Source organism: Oenanthe melanoleuca, chromosome 4 (assembly GCF_029582105.1).
Source record: "Oenanthe melanoleuca isolate GR-GAL-2019-014 chromosome 4, OMel1.0, whole genome shotgun sequence".
Taxonomy (NCBI): domain Eukaryota; kingdom Metazoa; phylum Chordata; class Aves; order Passeriformes; family Muscicapidae; genus Oenanthe; species Oenanthe melanoleuca.
The window spans coordinates 24,312,497-24,331,664 of record NC_079337.1 but is presented as its reverse complement, the minus strand read 5'-3'; the positions used below and the strand labels follow the sequence as shown (position 1 = coordinate 24,331,664).

The following is a 19,168-nucleotide window of genomic DNA, read 5'->3' as shown; positions in this document are numbered from 1 at the left end:
TAGCACACTGAATTTTTTATCAAAAGTTGTTGATATAAAAGTAAGAGTACACTATTTATTTCAGACTCCTCAAATGAAACTAACAAAGTTTGAAGTCTTCCAATGCTCCTAAAACCATCATCTGAACATAGAAACTTATGCGTGATGACATGCAAATAGATTAAATTAATAGAAACTCCTGACAACTTATTTTTATACTGCCAACATACTGCTGTTTTTAAAATGTGCTCATTCAGCTACTTATTGCTTTCACCTTCACTTAGTAGAAGCACTTGAATGTAAGGGAAGTTCAGCAGCCACTGCACTGATCTGTAGCTGCTGTACCAGGTGTTCACATATTTCACAGGAATCACTTCCAGAACACATACATTGCACATCGAGGCAATCACAGTTAAACAGCTAAAAACCCCTTTTCTCATTAAAAACATGGTTTGAAATTTCTTTGGAAGAAGAAGCAACACTATTTTTCTAGCAAGCACATCCAAAAAAAGGTGTCACAGATACAAAGGTGATACAAAATCTATCTAGCATCAAAATCAACTATAAAACCGTGCAAGAGCCACAGTTCCAAAAACGGACGTATCTTCCTTAAAATGACACACTCTACATAGGACTTCAAAGCAATTACCTTTTTTTTCCCCCTAATATATACAGATATGATTGACAAACAACCTGTAATCTGCATTCTATCAGAAAAGGGAGGAAATGAAGGAAAAGAGGAAAAGGGGTAATTTAATTATTTATATCAGAGGATTCTATAATTTAAGAATAAAAACATACTCTGTGACAATCACACCATGCGGTTGCCAATTATTTTGAACACCAGAGTTACCACATTGCTCTGGACAAGATTAATGCCTACTTCCACCCCTCAGGCAGAGTTCCTTATCCATAAGAATTTAAATTTCTGAAATTGCTAAGAGAAAACACGGCCAAAATAAAAAAAAAATCATGCAGTCAATTAGATTGGGAATACTAGATACAGAATCATGTAACAATCAAGAGGAAAATTAAAACATCAGTGTAAAGTTTAATTTAACTAAAGAAGGCTCAAGATCCAATTGATTCTTTCTCAAGATGCTATCAACATCAGAATAGAAAGGAGCTTATACAAACGCTACTGTTTTCCCACAAGAATTCTTGCAGCAGCCTTCCATGGGCACTTACAGCTAGGCAGTAAAAAAACAATTCTACCAGTTTGAACTTAATCCTCAAACTCACTGTTTCCACAAATAAACTAGCAGATTTCTAGTTTACATTTAATTTTTCAAGAAAGACTAATTACAAGCTAATTTTAAGACCTTCCTCTAAGAAACTGAAGTAGTGAGCAGCTTTTTAGAATAAGGAAACAAAAAGAAGGCTTTTTTGAGCAAGAGACATGCAAGACTGCCAACAAGACAAACAAGTGAAAGGCAACGCATGGACACAGGAAATCAAACACAAACACTAAGAGAAGCTAGAACCAAGGTGACACAAAACACCACCACTAAGGGCGCTTGATGAGATGCCTGAGATGTGCTCCAGTCAAACACAGAAGAGCAGCAATGAAACTTCTAGCATGTGTGCATGTGGAATTGAGTGAAAGTCTGTAGTGTGACTTCCCATTCCATTGTAGTACCTTCTTGAAGGGCCAGCTCTGGTGACTGTGTAACAGATGTTGAAGATGGTGGCTTTGAAGACAGGCTTGGAGCAGGTGACCTTACCGACGACATCGTAGCAGAGGAAACAGATGTTCCAACTCCAGGCTTGGTAAATGGAACATTCTGGCTCACAGAGTGCACAGGCTGTGAAGAATCAATGCCACCTAAAACAGCAGAAAGCAGGAATCCTTTGTATGTACTTTACAGACAATTACACAACACAAGCAGTCACATTTGATTCCACAGTTAACTACAAAGAACAATACAGCATTTCAAAGAGAGATGCCTTCAAAGAAGTAACTGTGGAGAGATGGGTTGCTTTAAAAAATTCAATACCTACAGTGCTAAAGCTCCATTATAATGAATAAATTGCTGTGATAACAGCAAAAAGGAGAAAGCAGGATGCAGTAAGAGCAAGACTAAGCTGAAGCTTATTTTTGATACATCCCCACAATGCTGTACTTTCACAAGTTACTCTTCCCAGATAAGAGGAATGTAGTCCACCTGAAATAGGCCCCCTCAACATTACTCCCATGGGAGGAAACCCTATGCAGTAGACCAGTATTATGCCTCCCTTGCAGTGCTGTCACTCTGCAATACGGGTATTCAGTTATGAAACTCATATTCCAAGCAATCTGTTTCAATCAACCCCGAGTATTCCACAAAACTTCTGATGTGTTTTAGACATCTGGACTAGATATAATCTGCTTTAAAAAAAAATTAATGCTTTGAGAGATTTGACATAGTGCAGCTGAAACTCCTATCAGACAAGGACAACATAACTTCAATTAAGTTAGCTCTTGACTAAGGGTTGCTCTTTGCTTATAAATTGAGAAAATCTGCATTATAATTCTTTCTAAAAAAACCCTAACCGACCAAGCTGTTAAAAAGAGAAAGGAAATGATTTTACCAAAAATACTCAGCAAGCAAACACAGAAATTAAGCAAGAACAAAATTCTCCATTTGTAGAGTACTTGTTTAAGCTACAGAATTTGCTAGAGGATGCAGACATAATATTAACTTTGCATCTTTTGCACACAGAGGTGTGTCATTCATACAGTTCCTGACTTTTCCTTAAATAATGGAGGTGATATCTCAAAGAACTTCATGGGCAAATTAAGGTTTTCTTTAGAAGGTGAAGAGGAGGCGGCTTAAAATGATCTTTCTGTTTTTATTATTTACAGTCAAAATTAACAGCACACATCTTTATTATTGCAAGAGAACTTTTATATATTTTGCAATTTTAAAATCTGATGTTGAGCATACGCACAACTTTTTCGCAAGTCTTATCAAAATTATGTCTTTGTCTGATGAACATACAGAGCATTTTGTTACTGCAATGGACTTGCTATAACCTCTGCTTCTACACACTGTTTTGCAGATTCCCCATGAGAGCTTCGGCAGGAATGCTCCTATTACAGCAGCTTCCTCAAGCAATATATGCAAGATGACAAAGGAAGTTCTTTGCCACATCCACGCACTCACTCAGGTTTTGTAGCAGGGAACTGTTTGTAGGGTATTTTCCTCATTGCAAATCAATATTGCAATGCTGGCAGCATCAAGCACTGCAAGACAGTGCTAAATACTGTAATGTCAGGGTCACGTGCTCAAAGCCAAAACCAATTTACACCTGGATTAGCTGAAGATGTAATACCTTCCTGCCAAGTACTACTATCTATTCTTAAGCAAAGATTATCCAATTACCTTTAAAATTACATGAATCCTTTAAATGCATTGTAAAAAAAAAATGTTTCTAAACTCTGAGAAACATTATGTATTTTTTCTTTGTACAAAAATCCTCCAAAATTAAATGTTAAACTTTATTTGGTGACTCCATAAAGTTTTTAAATGCCACAAGCAACCAAGACCAAAGCGAACACTTGAACAAAATTAACATTTAAAACCACATTGTTGGTAACTATCATCACATGAAACAATCTATGGTGAGAGAAATTACACTCTAACTTTTTTTTCCCTCTGGCCAATGAGAAGATTGAATTCTGTCATATAAGCATCATTTTAGGATTGCTTATCATAGGTCAAGACAAAGTTGGAAAGGACACTTCTTTAGAGCACACGTTTCCCATCAACTTATCCAGGACAAACACAATCAGGCTATATAATATTCCCATCAACTGATGTCATGAGAAGTCAGGAGTTTCGTCAAGCTGTGATAAATATAAACCCCATTCTCAGTGACAGTATTTTCTGGTTTTCACATTCAACTCCACCTTCAGTGTGTACTGAAGTTTTCCCTTCACGCCTCTCAACCATGAACACCTCTTGCACCAACAATGATCAAGCATAAAGATCTACAGCTAAAAGGCATGTTACAGAAAGAATCTGCAGAATTGGGCAAATTAACATTTGAATTCGTCATTTTTCCCTATACATCACCACAAACTTGTCATTTAATTTCTAACTGGAGACCTAGAGGTCATAGTTAAAAGGTATCACCAGAGCATCTCCTCAGAATTTCTGAAGAGATGCAAGAATTATCCTTCTTGATTTGTTTCAGCTGTGATCTTCATTTCCTGCCCTCACAACCCTCAAAACCCCACACACCCTCTGCACCCAACACAACACAATTTCTAAGGAGAGAGGTACCACCTCCCTGCAGCTTGTTTTCCTACAGCATCCTTTGCCCCTGACTTTCAGTACTGGCTGCAGTCCTTCCCCTTTTTTCAACCACACCTATATTAGCAGATTTACAGGATTATAGCCTGCATTCCTATGGAACTGGGGCAGTGAGGACTTTACATCCTGATCTGACATAAGGGGAAGTATGCACGTGAGATAATGAAATTAGAGTGTCTCCTGCTCAAGGAGACTGTCCATACCAGGATGCAAAGAAACCCATGCCATACACACACAAAAGGAGTTCTCCAGCTCCCTCTCCTCACTGAGGAGTCTGGTAAGATACAGGCATCCTGGCTGACATGCACGCTAACTTGAAAAGCACCAAGACTAATGAGAGTGCCCCAATTTCAGCTGAAATAAACTGGAAAAACATTTTAAAAGCTACTGACCTAGAAGGACAAAAAGCCTAAATAATACGAACTGTGTCATTTACATAGCATTACACTCCTGGACAGATCTTTACCAACACTGTTCTGCTGAAATACAGATTTAAAACATATAAGAGGGTGATTTTCCAGGGTTAAATCTCCAAGGAGAAAAATCTCAAATTAGAGATATTTATATTCTACTTTATTTACACTTCCTAAAGCAAAGAAAATTATTCTTACTGGCTATTATTCAGCAAGACCAGTCAACTACCAGGAAAAAAAAAATCCTCTTAAAATAAATTTGGTTTCTTCTCAGCAAGCTTGCTGAAAATACTTCAGCTATTTCAGAAAGGGGCTGCTACAGTTTTAGGAAAATACTTTCTTGCAGTTCTATGTCCTTAGCGCACAACACACAGAAGTTCAGAGGTCTGATCTTAGCAAATTTAACATGCTGGAGGCTTTGCAAGGCTATACATAAAATTGGATTTTTAAAAAAACCAATTTAAGTCCAGTGGTGACAACATTCTTGATTCAAGTAAAAAAAAGTTCAGAAATGAAACAACTCCTGAAAAACTCTTACCAACCCAAGTTTCCCAAGTAAGTCCTGTTTGAGCACACTGATTTTATTAACACATCATTCTTCTACATAAAGGTTTCATTTTCATCATGGAGAGCCTTCAGTGCTGACTGTAAAAACTGCTTTGGAAAAACACATTAAAACTGTAGCATCTTGACTGATAGTCTGTCTGCAATTTGTTTATTTGTAATTCAAAGACTGTAAGGGCATCTTCCACAGGGCAGGGGCAATGACAACAAACTCTTACTGGCACCCTGCCGAACAGGAGGATACCGTATCCAAGCTTCTTTACACAAACAGTCACAGAAAGCAAACCTACGAATTTCAGTATATTTTTTTCCAAGTAGTTTAGCTAAAAACTATGCATAAAACAGACAGCAACTGTTTCCCATCATTGCTTCTTCCTGAAGAAAGCAGGGAGGATGAAATATTCAGAAAGTTTCCTTCTAACAGATCATTCACTATTTCCTTATGCTCCTTGTCTATTGAATTCAGACACTTTCCAAGGATGTACAAGAACTGCCAAATAATTTTCAAAATCCAAACCCTTTTCTTAAAGGCTGAAAACAAATAGAATGCTATATATAAAATTACTCCATCTGAGAACAGTAAGACTGCATTGGGAAATTTAGTAAACACCTCAAAACGAAACCAATTATGCCAGGATCAAACAATTATTATAATTATTTTACAATGTTATTATCATGCCTTTATCTGTAATTCTTTATTTAAGTATTTTACTACGTGTTGTAGCAATTGGATTTTTAATTTTTTCAAAAAATATTTTAGTCAAAAATGTTGAATTCTAGATTAAAAGAAATCAGATATCATTGAAGGCAGTTTGTTTAGCCCCAGATATCAAAAATGGTTTAAAGTGTTCAAGGTTTAGTAATGAAACCGTCCAGCTCTTCCTTCAGCCTTGCTATCAGTTTATCTGCTTTTCTTTGTCAGCAAATACAGAATCATTTGTGTGCTGAGGTTGAACCAGAATTCAGGGGAAAAGAAGTATTTTGCAGATCATTTACTTCCAAAAACCTGTGCACTGTGCAATGAAGCACAGAACATGCTTCTACCAGCAGCTTTACAAGACCAGAGAGAGTCTGCATGTGGTTTAACTACGGAGGCCTACAGTCCAGCAGACCAACCAAGGACTACAGTATTACCCAAGTACAACAGAAATAGTGGATCAGTGTTTACTTTCATAACTGCAAAGTGAGTATCCATGACACAGCATTATCACAGCCAATTCTATCATTAGTTCTTTGAAATTCAAGTGTAATATTACTACTTTTTCTTGAGCCTATATACTAATTCAATCACCCCCTAAAGAGCAGCATTGAATGTTTCAGAAATAAAACTACTGCTCATATTGCTCTTCACTGTCTGGTCAGCTACACTGTTCCACTTTTAAAACAGCTGCTCATTACAAAAAAAATTGCTATGAACAAAGCATTTCAAGACACCTCTACAGGAAATAAAATTAACAAGCATTGGAATTAAAAACTTCTGTAAATAAAACAGTAACAGTTTGAACAAACAATAAGTAGTTTTCATATGCCTACTGCATATTGTGCTATTCTGGAAAGAAACCTGCATTCTGTCAAGTCCAACTCCAGATTCTGTACTCAACAGAGTCAACTTTTTTGGCAGTCCATGAAAGAATCCATTTTCACAACCATGAAATGTCAGTAACTGCAGGAGCTTTTCAAGGAGCTCCCTATTTTACTTTTTTAAATGGTATTTTGCTTCATGGTTTGAAAATATAAGAGAAAATTACACAGAGCACTCATCACCACAGAATTCAAATCTACTAATACTGAAAGTAATAATAACTGAGCTGAGGATGACACTCTACATCCTAGTCTTGGGAGGGGGGAGAAACCAATGTTGAAACTAAATTCAAACTGTGGATTGAATGAGCTTCATTTAAGCTTAACTGCTTCTCCCAAAAAAAGCTTTACCAAAGCCATATTCTTTCTTAAGTCTTTGGTCTGAGAATCTCAGCTACTAGGACTCCTAAAACAGTTTCAATATCACACTATAACCTGAAATATCTAGCATTAAAAAGGAAACCTAGTTATGTAACATCTGTCTTTGGTAGAGAAAGCAAGCAGCAGTCTGGCACTGCTTACAAGTCAAAACTGCATGAAGTCAGAAAATCCCCAGTTCAGAAAGAAAATCAGAATCTTCCTGCACAGACTATTGCTCTCTCCTATGCAGAGCAAGATAATTCATTGTGAAGGTACTCCCACATCTCCAATCTCTTCCATGCTTCCCACTAAGTGATACCCCATGAACCGGCACTCAATTTTCCTACGAAATAGAAGCTGAAACAACAAATGAGGACTGAGTGTACTTGCCCTCAACTGGCACCTTCACAACTTTATAGGTACACCCATATTAAAACCATCAAGTTGTTGCTTGCAAGAATCAGCTACAAATTCCTAACTCTTTCAAATGCTTATCAAAAATATTAATTAAAAAAACCCCAACTGACTCGAAATCCATGTAGGGTGCCCCCTTTTTCCTGAACTTCGTGAGAAAATGCATACGTTTATTAAGATCCAACTATTACAATTATTACAGAGATGCCTCTGCCTGAATTATGGTGCAAACAAGACCATATGCCAAAGTCAATAATATGAATTTTATCCAACAGTAAATGTGAAGTAGAGAGAGAATAAAATAAAAAGAGGGGGGAGGGGAGAGAAAGGGAGTGACAAGTGACAGATAAAGATGCACCAAGAAACAAGGGTAGACAAGAAAAATTCCTCAAATCCTGCAGGCACTGCCAGGCTGAGAATGAAACATGCTCCCACATCATTGGGAACTGCCCAATTGTGCAGGATATAAGAATTAAAAGGCACAATTACATATGTGAAATGCTATAAAAGGAAGCAGAAAAGCAAGATTGGACAGTATTTCAGGAACCACATATAAGAGATGACAGCAAACCAGTTATACAAACCTTTTGTGAAGGAAATCCAAACATTTATGGCGGATGTGACCGTGTGATACAAGTGCACTGACACATCCTTAGAAGAGGCCACAATAGAAAAAGTGAAGCAATACCAACATCATCACAAACACATCCAGGAACTCACAACTGTGGCAGACATCTCATTTGTGAACCTTCCCTGCGGAGTGCAGGGGAAATGGCACCTAGAAACCATAAACTTCTGAGGGCTCTGGATCACTCCCAGTAAAGGCAGAAGACAGCCCAGGCCCTGGTCTCAGAGCATCTGAGTATCTGTAGACACTGTATGTGTGTCTGAGTAAAGTATGTGCTGTTGTATCACCTTAGCACCAATAAAGTTTCAGTGAATACCATGGGCATCGGGCAGCCACAAGTCAGCTGACACCAGGTGTGGACAGCACGTGGGGATGACAATGGACTCCTATCATGAGGTGTCTCATACCATCCAAATGGGACAAAATTCTACTGATTTTCACTGAGGTGGACAGGACCTATACTTAATGTAGAAAAGCAATGCGTACAAATAATATGTGTTGGATAAAGAGAAAGATATTACCACTTGGGGATCCAGCAGCGTCCTTTTAGTCCTCTTCTTGGCAGTGAGGGTCCCACACAGCAGAGCTCAGTGGGTTAATAACATTCAGATGTACATGGGAACTCCAAGCACTTCCCCTGGGATGCAGGCAGGGGAGTTTTGTCTTTTACAACACTGTGGATCTGTTGCAACACTGGATCATACCCACTTCTTTGGAAATTGAGTCTGGGGACACTTTAGGGGTCTTTGATGGTTTTGGCCCCTTCTAAGGCATGAAGCTACCTCTCATATCAGGGCACTTGAGCCAGTTATGCCCCATCAGAAGGGATGAACACCCTCAGGTGTGTGACAGTTGTGTAAGGAAGGACAATTGGCATGATAAAAAGTATCAGCCTGCCTCCACAGGGCCTGCTTCCTATTTGGCTCAAAACCCAGCTTGTAGCCTCTGGTGGTGGGTGCTCACCCTCCTTGTCCTGTGTGCATTGAAGGCCTCCCCATCACAAATCACACTCCAAAAACTCCCCTCCTAGCAAACCTGGCCTCAGCAAAACACCCTGCTGCCTCCACAAACGGCTCATTGTTTTGAGTAATTTTCAGTCTCTCACAGGGTCACTAAGGCAAAATTTAAAGAAATAACAACCATGACTTAGAAAAATTCCCTAGCCAGAAAAAGAAGCATCTTTGTGAATAACAGACATATTTCAGAAATTACACATTCCTTCAGAACTGCATGAAAAAGCTCTCTTCCGAGGCCACTCACATAAAAACGACACATATAACTAAGACCATCCCCTAAACAGTGTGTTTTTTTGTATCTCTCAGTAGAAACAAATAGCTGCTGTTGTGAGAACTGTGGCAACCAAATTAGAAAAGCTACAAGAATGAGTAACTGAAGCCAAAATTATATTACAGAATTCCACCCAGGGAACAAAAACAAGCCAACAAGAGCACACAATTAATTATGTTTCCCAGACAAATGTGGAAGTTCACTATCTTTTAAGTAACACCATACCTGTATTTATTTGGTTGTTTACTTTAGCAACTGATCCAGTGAGATTCCTGCTGAGGTTGTCTGGCACAGACTGAGCAGATGAAACAGCTGATAATGTTGTATTATATCCCACAGGAAGATGCTGTTGAAGGGAATGAGGTACTGATGTACTCTGGCTAGAAAATGCATTTGTCTCTTTGAACTGTCCAACAGCAGGTAGACTCTGAGAGGTAAATGTCTGCCCATAGACACTGCCAGCAGCCATGGAAGGATAGGAAACATTAGGATACATGGCACCAGAAACCACGGGCATGTTGTAGTGATCAGAATTAAGGGGAAATCCCTGAGATGCAACTGAAGAGCTGACAGAAGTGCTGTAGTGATTATCAAATGCTGAATATGACTGCTGAGCACTCACATGCGAGTAGGACGCAGATGAAACTGCTCCTTGAACAGATCTGTCAATGGACCCCCCTGAATGAGGAGGAGTATTGTTGTACAATTGCTGTGACTCCTGTGCATTCAACACGTTGCTACCCACAGACGTCATAACATTTTGTGCTGGTGCTGAATAGTAACCAGGGTAGTAACTGGCTCTGTACTGATTATCCAGATGCGAAGCAGCAGCTTTACTGGGCACTTGGGAATAGTGTCCTGACGGGGCACTGTAGTTTGGAAGATGTGAGCCACAGCCAGAGGGGAACTGCATCTGACTCTGCATAGGACCTGAAATGAAGAGAAAACATCACATTAAAGGGGCATGTGCTAGTAGTGCCAATGGACTCTGCACTTGAACTAACAAACAATTGCTTTCTTCTTTTTTGTCACTATTCTTGAGTTTGATTCCCATCAGCAGAGAGAGAATAAACCAAGCATAACACATGCAAAAACAGTATTTGAAATAATTTGCAAACACACAAAGAAGTACCAGAAAAATTGCTTCCATTCTTGAAAGAGGTTTCTATGCCAAGACTGTTTATCTCTTGTTTGTATTTTGAATATTTTTAAGAGTTTATAGGAGGTTAATACTTAAAAAAATAGTGAACAACAATAAGTACCTAACTGAACATAAGAGTTTGCCTTACAGAAACTGCCTGTTTGCCTTACGGAAACTGAAAAGCAGCAGTCAAATCAGTATGTCAATACATAACAATACAGGTATTCTTATTTACAAGTCTTCAATAGAGTGGACAAGATAAAGACTTGCAGGGCAGTTATATTTGTCTTCTATGTCCTTATGTATTATGCTTTCAGGAAAACTGAAGTTTTTATGAAACTACAGAGTATTTGACAAGGCACGTCGTTTTCATTTACTGCTAGATACTTACATGTGCAAGAGACACTGGAATCAGAGAAACTGACCTCTGGTATCACTGCAATTGGCTCTGCAACATTAGAGGTTAATTACATACTGGCCCAGCAAGGGTCAAACAAGTGCTTGCTTGCTAGAGACCAACTGTTAACTATGTCCAAACTGATTTTCTCGGCCAACTGATCCATGGGAATTCTCAAAGTTATTCCTCATGTCCTATTCCTTAACCCTGTTTTTATTTTTAGTGAACCACAGATGCTTTTGTGTGGATAACTTGCTTTCTTAAAATTCCCACACCTTATTGCTTACATCACGCAAAATGACTTCGGCATTATTTCCCACTCCCTGGCCAATAAAAACACAAACACAGCACTGGCCCACTCACAAATTAAATGTCAGCTGATATAATAATGAATAGCTGATTCCTCTGCTTATATTTACAATAATTACAAAACTTAAGCATTATTTCTCTTGTCTTGAAATTCTGAAAAATCACTGTTCTCCAAGGAGCCTCTAGATGTCCCATGATTAACCTACAAGGCGATTTTACTAATGAACTTGTTAACAGACCCCTAAAAGCAAGGAACATACTGCCCAAAATTGCTTTCTGGTGAAATTAAATATGCCCTTTCATAATTGACAGGAAGCTGAGCAGAAAAGAAAGGAGCTAAAAAATTGCAGAACAGTAACTTGGACTGTTGGATCAAAAGACAGGTAGGCACTTGGGGGAAAAGCAGAAAGAGCTTAAAAAAAAAAATGTATCTCGAGCTTTGAAGAGAGTATGTAACTATGCTTCTAATGCACTTTTTTCTTGAAAAAGTGGGAGCTGCGTCATTGACCTGCATAGTTTTTTCTCCTTTAAAGGAAAATGATCTTGAGTTAGCAAGCCATTAACAGCTACATGAACTTTGTCAGACTTTTGACCTGCTTTTTAACATCTGAAAAAGCAAACCCAAAAATACAGCAATAATTTACATGTAACAAGGCTTATGACTTTAAACAGCAATGCTGTTTAAGGTGGTAAGAAATTATATTTTATTGGAAAAGCCTGTGCATCTGTTCTCTACTGATATATGTAGATTTAACTAACTGAGCAAGTGTAATTTAGAAACTGGTTTAGCAGCACCTGACTCCTAAATAAAAAGTTGCATATCAAATAATCTACTGCAAAGTCTTCCAGTATCTAGCACTTGTTTAAAAATACACACCATAAATAGAGATTAAATTACCAATACAAGATATCAGTCTCTACATGATAGAATGCAGAGTCCTTTTTATTCACATTTTTAAGCAGAAATATCTATAAAAACACACATGAAAACCTCACTGAGACAACATTTGAAAAATTATATTAATTTCAAGCTTGCTTTGAAAGCAAGTTTTAAAATTACAGATGAAAGATTATTCTCATATCTAAAATGAGTTTTTTGTCCATTTGATTACAAAGAATGCAAATAGAAAGTAATTTTTGTACTGCAATTAGATGCTAAAGCTACTAATGGTGACTAGATAAGTGGACAGTTTTCAACACTGGAAATCAGAATACAACGTCAGTGTCGTTTCAGAATCTGATTAATTGCGCAATCTGTCCTGATGCCTCAGGTACTACCATCCTTCCAAAACACCTGACAAATATCTCAAAAAATTCCATAAAGAAGCTGAAAACCTCAGCTGCATATAGCAGGTGTATCTCTAAAAGATCATCTCTATAACAAAAGCAGTAAACCTCTCCTTCTACGAAGGAATTAATACTTATTATATAAGTATACAATTATATAAAGTTACAATGTGTAATTATACAGACATTAACAGGTGAACCCCAAAAACCTTAATGCTTTTTAAGCTATGGCTATTAGCACTACATGAATTAGTAGAGTTTTGCTTGCTTGCTAATGTCACATTTGGTTTTTATGCCCATGCATTCCCTCAGCAGCATAATTCAGCCATCTCCCACATACCCTACCTACATGGAGTCTAAGGATGCTACACCACCAAACTTACCTTCTACCCAAAACTACCTGTGAGCTTTCTGAAACTCCTAACATCCCTCTACCCACCTCCAGAGAAGACTCCCACAGCCTCCTCACAGGTCCTTTACCCCACGGGCAGGGGGCAGCACCACTGCCCCTTGTTTACTGCTGGCAAACAAACCAGCAGATCAAGGCAGTGCTGAGCTCTCACTACAGTTCAGTAACAGAACTGGTGTCTCTTCCTTCATTCACACAGCTTCCCATTTTCACCAAATATTCAGAGGTTTCTCATCTTTCACATCTCTGCTCTCTTTGTTAAACTGACTAAAACTATCCCAAGTCTGAGGGATGAAAAACAAGACTGAACAACGTAATAATGAAAACTTTGCTTCAAAACTGCCAGTAGAAGTACCAATGGCAGCCTTACAAACTGACTGTAGACAGCACCAGACAAAACTCTTCTGAAGAGCCATGGGAATTCAATACAATTATCCTCTCAGTGCTGCATTTCAATACATTAAATTGTTAGCACTGAAGTCCTCCATCACTACTGAAGAAATACATCATCCTTCAGTACTGATTTAACAAGAACCATTTTGTAATGCTGAAATTAGGAAATAGGTCATTTTCCACTTAGATACAAAGCCACTTGAAAGATTATGAAAAAAGCTTCCCAGACTCGTAAGAGAGAAGGAAGAAAATAATAGTATATGCACAAGAAGTTACTGTTAAAAACCCAACAAAACAATCACACCTAAATTCAACAAAAACTGAAGTCTCCAAGGATCTCAAATGGACTTGGTAATGAAACCAGGTAAAACTCACTAATAACAGACTGAACATCCTTTTTAATACCATCATATGTACAACAGGCTGCTTGCTTTCTGCAAAAAGCACTCGTAATTTTACCTGAAAAATTCACATTTTATCAAATTAAAACACAGAGCACTCTGAAAGAAAGGATACACCAGAGTTTTCTTTCAGCCAATATAGAAACAGGTCAATTCAGTTCAGGATCTTATATTTAAACTCCACTGCAATGACATAAAATTAAATTTTAAAAGCAGCAACAATCCTCACTGTGAAATTTAGTTTATATTATACAGTACAGAAATTTTCAATAGTCTTTTTCTATTGCTATTCCCCTCTACTTCCTCTCCTGTTTCCATTAAAAAAACCTGAAAACCTCAAGTCTTGCATTGTAACTTCAGATTAATACTCAGACAACAGATAGACCAATCAAAAAAACCTCGAATGCTATTGCTAAATGTCACAAAACAAAAAATTCATGGTAATTGACTAAAGTCAAAGACATCTAAGGGAACACAAAAACCAAAGTTACGCAATAAAAATTTAAGACTGCTATTGAACAGTGTGTACATTTCTCAGAATTAAAGAAGGTGCATTTTGCAGAAAATAAATGGTCTATGCCCTGGTTTTACATATCCTGTTTCTACCAATATTAGCAGCAACATGGAGATAATTAATTAAAACAACCAACAGTAACAATGGCTCTTTAAAATTATTAAGCTAAGGATACAAAGAGAAGATAAGTTTCTATTTGTTTCTGTAAAACACTTCCAGGTTAATCATGCTGTATCAGTTGTATCCTGAAAATGGCATGTTTTTTGACTAAACACCACGTAAATTGGCATTTTCTGAACAATTTTTACAAACCCCAGCATCACAATACCGATTGAGACACAACTGAGGCATCAGTATCTCCTTAAAACCTACCATTTAATGACCTTCATTTTCTTCGGTGACTGCTCGAACACCTACCTTACAAGCATTTAAGTCCTTAGCACTTAGCACCCCATTGGACACGAGACAAATTCACAATTCTCAAGTAAAAAAAGTTGTAGGTTCCTACCCTGCACGTCTGTGCAGAAAATAGCCTGACTACAAAAGATTTAACTGCATGAGCTAGAACTCTATGCAATAAGAGGCCAAATTTAGATACCAAACCAGTATTACATGGAGGAGATGATTATACAGGGATTTTGAAGAGTTAACGTGGTGTGTCAATAAATAACTGATTTTATAGCGCACCAATTTAAAAATGCGGAAGTGTACACTCATTACTTTCATTCATACTACAGTCTCACTACCTCTCTACCTGAAATTAAGAGTCAATATTTTTTGACTTTAAACTATCACGCTTTTTCAGCGATCCCCATTTCACTGGTCCAGTGTTGCCTGTTCAACCCAAATCTCAAGATCCAGTTGTTTGAACGCCTGCCCACCCACTACTTTTAAGTTACACAGCTACAAAGTGAGCAATACGCCCCTAATACGCGATTTTCTGCCCATTCTCACGCACGACAGCCAGCGTCGAGGCCTGGAGGTGCCTCGGCCTCCAGAGCCTTCCTGAAACGCCGCAAAACAGGCGCCACAACAGCGGGCAGATGCAAACCCGGGAGGAGAGAAAGTCGCGGATACCCCCTCCCTCCGCCCCTTGAGCGAAGCGGGAGAGGCTGCGCCTTCTCAAGCTCTTCCCGCACGCAGCCGCGGGGCCCGCACCTTCCCCGAGCGGCTCCTGCCGCCTTCCAGCCGAAGGCTCCGGATGCACCGGGCCCACGCCCGCCCGCCGGGAGGGAGGAAGGGCGCGCAGCCCCCGCACCCACAGAGGCCTCAGCCCCCGCAGGAGCGGCGGGCTCGTCCCGCGGACCCGCGGTCGCCTCTCCCCGCCCGCCCGGGCCCCGCGCAGGCCCCTCACCGTTCTGGCAGCGCGGCGCGCCGCTCGCCGGGGCCGCGGCCTCCAGGGAGCTGCCGGGCCCGCCCGGGGAAAACGCGGCGGCAGCGGCGGGCCGCGGCGGCAGCCCGGCGGGCGCGGACATGGCTTCTCGCAGCGCTTGTTCACTGCGCCCCGCTGCCGCCTGCTCCTCTCCCTCCGCCTCCTTCTCTTCCGCCGCCCCGATCCACAGCCGGGCGCGAGCGAGGGCCGGGAGCCGCGGGAGGGCCCGAGCGCCGCCGGCTGCAGCGCCCCCCAGCGGCAGCTCCGCCGTGAGGCCGCGCCCCGCCCGGCGCTGCCCCGCCCGAGCAGGGAGGCGGGCCGAGCTCTGAGGGCGGGCTGGGCGGCCAGGATAAGTCGGGCCTGGCTTACCGGTAGGGCTTCGCCTCGCCCTGTCCCTGCGGGAATGGCTCGTGTGGCGAGGAGAAGCCGCCCGGCCCGCTTAGTGTGTGTGCACCGGGGCCTTATGCTTTATCTGTGACTGTGTGGGCAGGCCAGGACAGGCTGAGGAGAGGCCCGAGGAAGGTGATCCTGCCCCTCTACTCGGCCTTGGTGAGCCACGTCTGGAGTGCTGTGTTCAGTTCTGGTCTCCTCAGCACAAGAGAGACATAGAGCTCCTGGAGCAGGTCCAGCGGAGGGACAAAGAGAATTGAGGGACTGGAGCATCTCTGCTACCAGGAATCGCTGAGGGAGCTAGGCTTTTTAGAAGAGACAACCCAACATCAATATAGGTATAAGTATATATCTATGGTGTGTAAATATGTAACGTGAGGTGTCAAGAGGCTGAAGCCAGGCTCTGCTCTCTGGTGCTAAACAATAGGACTCAAGACAATAGGAAGAAACTGATGCACAGGGAGTTCTGCGTGGACATGAGGAAGAACTTTACAGTGACTGTAAACAGGTTTCTCAGAGAAGTAGTGGGGTTCTCTCTTACTTTGCTATCAGAAGATACTCAAGAACCATCTGGATGCAATCCTATGCCATTTGCTCTAGGATGACCCTGCTTGAGCAGGGAGGTTGGACCAGGTGAGCCACTGTGGTCCCTTTCTATCTGACCAATTCTGTGAGGCTGCTCCATGTCCCTGCCTCAGGGCACAGACATGTACAGTACGTACACCTGTCATTATTTTGCCTGAGATATTTTTGTCTGTACAGAGAGCATAGGCCATTTTAGATATAAATGTACCATGGAACCCACAGAGAGGCAATGTGTGTTTCACAGGGGAAAAGGCCTCACAAGGAGAGGTGAAGTGAAAGCTCTCACTCTGTAATTGTTCTTGTACAGACAGAAAAGCTTTAGTGAGATGGGGTGAACTGAGAGCTAGGAGCACTCACTGTATTCTATCTGTCTCCAGTGTGGATATATGCTATCTATCAAGACAGGCCTTCACAAGAAATGGCAAGGTGAGATAATGCAAGACTTTTCAGTCTCTGTGCAGAATATATACTTCATATTCTCTAAACAGGAAGTCAGGTGCTGAAGAACCTCTGCCATGGTTTAATCCCATTCAGAATCTGAGCACCACATAGGCCCTTGCTCATTCCCCTTCCCATCTGGCTGCAATGGGGAAGAGAATTTTAATTATGAAAGTGAGAGAACTCATGGGTTGAGATAAAGTCTATTTAATTGTTAAAGCAAAAGCTGTGAACACAAGCAAAGCAAAACAAAGAATTCCTTCACCACTTGCTGTGGTCAGGTCAGGCAGGTGTTCAGCCGCCTCCAGGAAAGCAGGGTTCCATCACATGTAGTGGTTATTTGGAAGACAAACACCATTACTCTGAATATGCCTCCGTTCCTTTTTCACCCAGCTCTGTATGCTGAGCACACCACCACATGATATGGAATATCCTTTGGGTGAGTTGGGATCAACTACCCCAGTTGTGTCTGTCCCCCTTGTGTTTGCCCAGCTCCCTCGCTGGTGGAGTGGTTGAGAGGCAGAAAAGACCATGACACCATATACCATGACACCATATAAGCACTGCTCAGCAGTAATTAAAACATCTCTGTTTTGTGAACACTGTTTGCAGAAAAATCCAAAACATAGTCCACACCGGCTGCTGTGAAAAAAATGAGCTCTATCCCCCATCAAAACCAGTCCCCATGGGCTGACATTGACAAATGATTTCTATTCAATTGCACACTAGACCATATTAATTTTGACTGTTTGTCTGTCTCTATCACCTAGCATTCACTCAGACACTACTCAAGACTGGGTTAATTACTCAGGTTCTTTAATTATTCATGCAAAAAGTCAATAGCCCTATTATATACTGGTGATTTATATTGTCAACACTAAATCCAACGACACTGAGTCATTTTTACCTTTTGCATACATTTGACCAGTTTCTTCCCTGTTTGCATGCTATTCTTCCTACTGGTTATTATGCATGTGTGTCCTTAAGTACTTTTTAAATTACTTTGCCTGTATGCTTAGCATACAGCCCAGCTCTGACAAAGTTATTACAAAGGACATGGAGCATCTTTTAATACTGCAGGAACTGACTGTATTGGAATGTTTCTCAGCCTTCACACCCTGTCAGACTATGTAGGAGTGTCTTGTGCAGGCTCTATTAGTTCTTTGATAGACTGTAGATACATATCTGAAAGAAATAGTTCCTTCTCCATGACCTAATAAGTTAGGCCACGATATAATAGGATCAAAATGCAGCAACATTCATATCTATTAAGCAATAAACATTATTAGGATACTAAAGGACTAAGTTGCATGGGAATGGTGTGACACTGCTGTAATAGAAAGAGTCTTTGCAGGGGTTACACAAGCATTTTGAGAATCCAACTGTCAACCAGCAAGTGACCTCCTGAAGTTTCTTCCAGGGCTGTATTGTTCTGATAGGGTTAAATTCCGCTGTTAAAGTTGTTATTCGTTGGTTGTAACCCATGTTTTCCTTTCTTTGTAATCCATGCTCCATCCTACACAAAGTACTTCTGAGAAATGAATGCGTGACAGCAAAATAATTCAGATATGTGGACAAGCAGTTGATTTGTCTTTTCATTCTCAATGCTGTTTGAGAAGTCATGTAACTGCTTCCTTGTACTACAACTAACTATATTTCATCACAGCATGCAGCACTTATGAATTTGTGTTTTGACAAAGGTTTTTCCTTTCCAAAGTCTCATTTCTCTAACTCCTGGTACCATGAAACCATAAATATATCCTATATTGCAATCTTTGAAAATTACACATCAATTTATGATCAAGCTGATGTAGTTTTAGATCATTGTGCTAAAAGCAAGAGGAGGCAATTGTGAATTTTCTCATTTTTTGAATGCTTTTACAAAACCTTTTACACAGCTTGATCACTTATTTTCTACAAACAACAATGACACTGTGGTTAAACCCATTAATTCCTAGGAAATCCAGATGAGTTGGCAGCTGAAACACAATACCGTAATGGAAATTAA

General features: G+C 40.3%; 1 protein-coding gene across 2 annotated transcripts in view; it reads right to left on the bottom strand.

Moving 5' to 3' along the window:
* Positions 1-15,995, bottom strand: part of SEC24B (SEC24 homolog B, COPII coat complex component) — a 47,993-nt gene extending 31,998 nt beyond the window's left edge. Inside the window, exons 1-3 of one of the 2 annotated variants that reach the window (XM_056489661.1) lie at positions 15,730-15,995; positions 9,750-10,454; positions 1,619-1,804 (exon numbers count right to left, since the gene is read on the bottom strand). In XM_056489661.1, coding sequence (XP_056345636.1) covers positions 1,619-1,804; positions 9,750-10,454; positions 15,730-15,850 — 1,012 coding nt within the window. In that variant the 5' untranslated portion in view covers positions 15,851-15,995. The remainder of the gene's footprint in view (positions 1-1,618; positions 1,805-9,749; positions 10,455-15,729) is intronic. The other variant, XM_056489660.1, reaches the window with a different exon arrangement.
* Between the last annotated feature and the right edge of the window lie 3,173 nt (positions 15,996-19,168).